At 35.1% G+C, this 5,767-nt stretch overlaps 2 protein-coding genes across 2 annotated transcripts; both read left to right on the top strand.

Moving 5' to 3' along the window:
- Window positions 1-266: 266 nt before the first annotated feature.
- On the top strand, window positions 267-2,027 carry LOC134656584 (uncharacterized). Its single transcript, XM_063512142.1, has 2 exons — window positions 267-743; window positions 1,605-2,027. The coding sequence occupies exons 1-2, from the start codon at window positions 318-320 to the stop codon at window positions 2,025-2,027; spliced, it is 849 nt and encodes a 282-aa protein (XP_063368212.1). The 5' UTR covers window positions 267-317.
- A 601-nt stretch (window positions 2,028-2,628) lies between these two features.
- Window positions 2,629-4,462, top strand: LOC134656583 (uncharacterized). Its single transcript, XM_063512141.1, has 2 exons — window positions 2,629-3,144; window positions 3,914-4,462. The coding sequence occupies exons 1-2, from the start codon at window positions 2,716-2,718 to the stop codon at window positions 4,460-4,462; spliced, it is 978 nt and encodes a 325-aa protein (XP_063368211.1). The 5' UTR covers window positions 2,629-2,715.
- Window positions 4,463-5,767: the final 1,305 nt, after the last annotated feature.

The following is a 5,767-nucleotide window of genomic DNA, read 5'->3' as shown; positions in this document are numbered from 1 at the left end:
TTACTGCAATATATGTTTAAACCACATTAGTAAATGTCAGTTTTTTTTGGTATAGGTTGGTATTTCATTTCATTTAATCTATGTTCCACGAATTCTGACAACGACGGCAGTCGCGTACCTAAAACGATCCCTAAACAATAACAAATATCAATAACTAACGCAAACATATACTTAGGGTATAACATAGAAATTTCTGCGTTGTCTATGAAATGTATCTAATCGATATTCTTATCAGCGATAATACTTATGTGACATACCAAATTAACCTAGAAAATTAGCAAATGAAGTAGTAATTATTGTGTCCTAGAATTTCTACAATGGAATATGCTAAGTGTCTTAGAATTTTGTTTATGCTCGGTGTCGTGAGTTGTGATCTATGTGGAAAGAACATGGAAAATTTGTTAAGTGATAATGGGCGGTGCCAAGCGCAATTCAACGGTACTTTCAGTGTGACCGCTGTGAGCGTAGATAATGAGAATGGTGTTGTAACTGTATTAACTCCCGATGCCAATCCAAGCTGTATATCCTCAGACACACTATCATTGGCTAGTGGTGGGATTTTGAAAGTGAAGGTTTACACGAAGTCAGTTGCTGTAGAAGACTACTTGACAGTGTTAGTGTATGAGGCAGAAGAAAACAATGTTGTTGGCCAAGCAACCCTCCTCGACACTGACAACAGAGTCGGTGATGAATGGACAGTTTTAGAAGTTATGTTAGAAGGAAAACCACATTACGATGGTTACGTGAGTATTAGTCTGATTTTAAAAGTTTTAGAATATAATAATTTCGGTCAGTCATCATTTAAATAGCTACCCAGAAACCGGGACCGGAACCGGTATACCTAACTTCTAAAACAATGACTTATGAATTGATTTGTAGGTATAGTGTATTATAAGATTTAGATTTTAAGTGTCTAACAATGCGATATGTAAGTATTTAAATGTAGTCCATAAATGTATAAATACAAGCGCAGGTATTGTAGGTAAGTGATTTTTATCTGTGACGACATTGGATAAAACATATTCATTAATGAATTGAATTGTGATTAGCAAATTATTGGGATTAGTTTTCCAGAACAGACTCCGGACTTGGATGCAACCGGGAAAGCGCTAAGACGTGTTTCCATGGGATAGAGTTTAAATAGATTTTTTTATGTGAGGCAGATTATATTTTGCAGTAACCTTTTGAATATTTTCATTCACACGATAATTACGAATAATTATAAATGTGACGTTCCACGGGAAACGGTACCTTAAGGCGGTCGGCGCTTACGTCGCGTAGCACCGCATTAGTATCTATTGGAGGTCTTTTCTTTAACCTTTTCGACGCCGTGTCAAACACAAAAGCTGACACGCTGACGCCACGTCACCGAAGTGTCAAAACTGAAATTGAACTTTATGCATATGCACGTAGGTCTATGTTGCTCTGTGATATGTGACCGATTAATCGGTCTTTGGCGTTGAACCTACGGTGCGGATATATCGGTCATTGGCGTCCAAAAGGTTAATAATAGTAGCGTAAGCGCCGACCGCAATGAGGTACCGTTACTCATGGAATATGAAAAATGTATATATTTTAATCTATTTATGTATATTGGTTTCCAGATTATGCTCGTTGGAAAAGCTTCTTCAAACTCGGAAATCCTGGTCCAATCAATCTGCTACTTTCCTGCAGAACAAATGAAACTACTCACAACTCATAATGAAGCTATACAGGCAGATTCAATTTTAAGTCATGAAATTTACATTGAGTCAGCTACTGAGCGATCATTTCTTTTTAACACGGAAGATTTCTGGACACCCCTTACTATTTCCCTAGCAGTAATAATCCCAGTAATATTATTAGCTTTACTAGGTTGGGGTTGCTTCGCTTTAGGGAAGCGGCAGGGGGCTAAACAAGAGCCTCGAGTATATGAAGATATTGATAATCTTCCAAAGCCGTATCTTGTTCCAAGAGTCAAGAGCATGTATCCAGAATCCGTTGAAAGCTCTTACGTTGCTAGAAATAATAACATATACTCTGTTTAATTGTGACTTACAGTCAGAAAAGTTCAAAATAAATAATACTATGTAGGAAATGCTGCAACGTTCGTAAGTACATTCATGGGTTTGTACTAGTACGAATGTATACATTATTATTTAAGTTTTGTTAAATACTGAATTTTAATTTAATTAAATTATTTGTCATAGTATGTAATGTATTATTTGTATACCCTACCTTATAAAAAAATACATTTGATTTTAGAGTTTTACATGATTTTTTAGTATGCACTTTATTTTTCGAAACGAGGGGTACCTAATGGCACCACTTTACAGCCTGACAACAGCTAATTTATTGACACCTAAGTCCACTACTAGATATAAGAAATAGAGACACGTATCAGAAGTCAAACTTACTGATACGACTAGCCCACAATAACATAAATTAACAATAACATAAAGTCGTAGAAACTAACCAACTAAATAAATGAAATTAATTATCTAAGAATCATAATCCTGATTTTCAATGAAAGTATTTCTAACATTTCGTCACCAATATTTATTTTATTATTTGCATTATGCTTTTGATTAAAATGTACATACTTGACGACTTATCTATCAATGTAATCTAAACTACATTTAATACCCGCATTTCAGATAATACTTACAGCACTTTTAAAAAGCCAGTGTTCCATCTATTTCCGTATAACACAAAGGCTGCAAAAGACATCATGAAATGTTATTCTTAGTGTTTTTTATTACTGCTTTTGTGGCAGTAATAAGTGACGACTTAGTAGGAGTGTCTTATTCTTTTGACGAACACTATTTAGATGTTTTTAGTGACAGACAATGTGTGAATACAACTCGATGGAGTTTAGTGACTTATGAATATTTGAAGCTAGTGCCGCCATACGAAGCAAGATCTAAAGCAATTCGTGCTCTAAGAAATAGCTGCACTGCAACATTTCCTATTTCATTCCTTGAAGGAACCCTAGAAGTTACCGTTTACCTTAGAACAATATCGCAATACAGTGGAATAACTGTGTCTGTGTTTGATGATCGAGACGAAGTTATAACGTCGGTCAGGTATCAACGGTCGAACAAGAAATTTGTGCCAGGTTGGGTCGACGTTGTGGTGCCTATCAAAGAGCATACAATAGGCTATGTAAGTATATCTAAATATGCTGAATACTTAGTTACGTTACGTGAAATCTTAGCATAATTAAAAAAATGAACCTTTAAATAACATTAAACGCCCAAAATACAAATAACTCAAATACCTCTTTTACTATTTTTTATCAAGCACAAACGTCTGCGACCGATAAAACAATTTTTTTTAATTTAAAGGAAAAATGGATATATGGATACATCTCCGTCAAGACCCCAATGGTCGCAAGTTGGAGTCTTGCCAGAGGTGTAAATTTTTCCATTCTTCTTGTAATATAAAAATTAAAAACCCGACCCTTTTGCCTAAGAAAGTATTTTTCTAACATGATTGTAAGATGAGGAGGAGGGTTGGGAGCGATGGTGGCCGAGTGGATATGACGTCCGACATTCAATCCGGGGGTCGCGGGTTCAAATCCTGGCTCGTACCAATGAGTTTATATACGAAATATCATTTGATATTTGCCACTAGCTTTTCGGTGAAGGAAAACATCGCCAGGAAACCTGCATACATCTGCGAAGAAATTCAAAGGTGTATGTGAAGTCCCCAATCGGCATTGGGCTGGCGTGGGGACTATAGCCCAAGCCCTCTCGCGCATGAGAGGAGGCCTGTGCCCAGCAGTGGGACGTATATAAGCTGAAATTATTTATTATTATTTGATTGTAAAGTATGTGAGATGGTTGAGATATGAGGTAAACCTCTCATGTGAAATCTGAAATGTGAAATCTATTTCGTCACAACTGAATTGTTTTAATTTTGTTTACCGCAGGTGCAAATATCTGGAAAAAGCCTTACCAGTGAATTAGTAATCGTCGACTCCCTGCGATACATGCCTGGTAACTTAACATATTCTCAAAGCGACATAAAGGATCAAAGAGTCACAAGTGACCTATTAAGAAATACACCATATACAAATATGCAAGAGTTAAGTAGTCCTGATGAATTCATTTTCGCTTTTGAAGAAATAGATACAGACGGTGATACAGACGACATAGATGGGTCAGGAGACCCGCCTGGTACTGAGGATAATACTGAAGGTACAGAAGTAGGCACCGAAGATCCAGGTATAGATACCGGCACTGAAGAACCAGAGGACCTGGAAAATTCAGAAGATAGTAATTTCTGGAATGCTTTTACTATTACATTTGTGTCAGTAGGTGCATTTACAGTAGTAGGGGTGATAGGAGTTGGCGCGTATTACTTAGGGAAGAGCAAGGGTGTTAGCCACAACTTTCCACTAGATTTAGAAACCCAGGAAGCTCCCAGTATTATTCCTCGAGCGAGAAGCGTTTTCTCAGATGTGCCGTATGATAGATAATGATAGTTTTAGTAGGTAGGTAACATTGTAAATTTATAACATTAATCCTAGTGTCACGACAAGCGTAATGGTATTTATAAGAATGATAACAACGCCTACCTATAGCTATCACGAAAAAAAATTGAAATATACCGATATCGGTAAGTCACCAAGAGATTTCTGAGTCGCACACCCTATACAGGGGTCATCCATTAATTACATCACACGTTTAGGGAGAGGGAGGGGGTCAAGAAAATGTGACATATTGTGACATGGGGGAGGGGGGAGACACAAACTTTGTGACGTCACTGTAACTTCATCAGTAACTGAAAATTTATTTAAATTATTTTATTCGCTGTACATTTAAATAACAAGTTTTTAAAACGATAATCGTTTTTATTTGTTTAATTTTCTGTCCTAAGCAGTTTTGTGTTATAAAATTACTAATATTTATATCGTCAAAAATATTTTGATATAATATTAATAATACTTAGGTACTTACTTAACCCTTAAATGCATAGTGATGCATTTATACACACAACATAAACATCAAATGTTATGCATTAGTAAACAAATTCTATTTGATCTTGTATATTATTTCAATAGTAAAACTAATAAATTTTCCGAATCATTACATAAATTTACGCAGTATTTTAATTTATAAAAATTACATTTGTTTATAGACGGAATGTCGGAAAACTTGGAAAAACCTGGAAGTTGATGATTTTTAGTATGTCATTTTGGGCAGATTTTTCGGGGTTTGTAATTATTTTATATTTAAAAACTTTATCATAGGTATTATCACAAATAGTGTACCTTTCTAATGGTAGTAAAAAATTTCATATATCTATTACTGAAAATTACATATTTACATAAATATGATTTAGCCAATTCAACTTCTAACACTGATTTCGCAGTGAAAATCGAAGTTATATTTTTTTTAACTATTTTTCCTAGAATCGGCAAACAATTATGTGATACATATATTAATTTCGGGTAAAAAGAAAAAGTCATGCATTTAAGGGTTAATTCGATTTGGCGATTTCGTAGAAAATATGTGACGTCACACTAGGGGGGAGGGGTTTTCCAAATGTGACCAAGTGTGACAAGGAGGGGGGAGGGGTCAAAAAACCTAGAAATTCGTGTGACGTAATTAATGGATGACCCCACACTTGAAAATATTTATTTGTTTTAATTTATTCTATTTTAGTTATATATCGTCACGTCAGGTGACAACCAATACTGACTAATTACCAAAAAATAATTAAACAAAAATCAACCTTATATTAATATTATTATGGTTGACTATGGCTATTATTAACTTTT

The sequence above is a fragment of the Cydia amplana genome, chromosome 18 (assembly GCF_948474715.1).
Source record: "Cydia amplana chromosome 18, ilCydAmpl1.1, whole genome shotgun sequence".
NCBI classification, from domain to species: domain Eukaryota; kingdom Metazoa; phylum Arthropoda; class Insecta; order Lepidoptera; family Tortricidae; genus Cydia; species Cydia amplana.
The sequence above is the reverse complement of the archived record's forward strand: the minus strand, read 5'-3'. Positions and strand labels throughout refer to the sequence as shown.

Excerpts from the sequence above, each read along its gene's own strand:
- LOC134656584 (XM_063512142.1), top strand. The coding sequence starts at position 318 with ATGGAATATGCTAAGTGTCTTAGAATTTTGTTTATGCTCGGTGTCGTG. Across the intron at positions 744-1,604 it reads AACCACATTACGATGGTTAC|ATTATGCTCGTTGGAAAAGC; the intron begins GTGAGTATTAGT and ends ATTGGTTTCCAG.
- LOC134656583 (XM_063512141.1), top strand. The coding sequence starts at position 2,716 with ATGTTATTCTTAGTGTTTTTTATTACTGCTTTTGTGGCAGTAATAAGT. Across the intron at positions 3,145-3,913 it reads AAGAGCATACAATAGGCTAT|GTGCAAATATCTGGAAAAAG; the intron begins GTAAGTATATCT and ends TGTTTACCGCAG.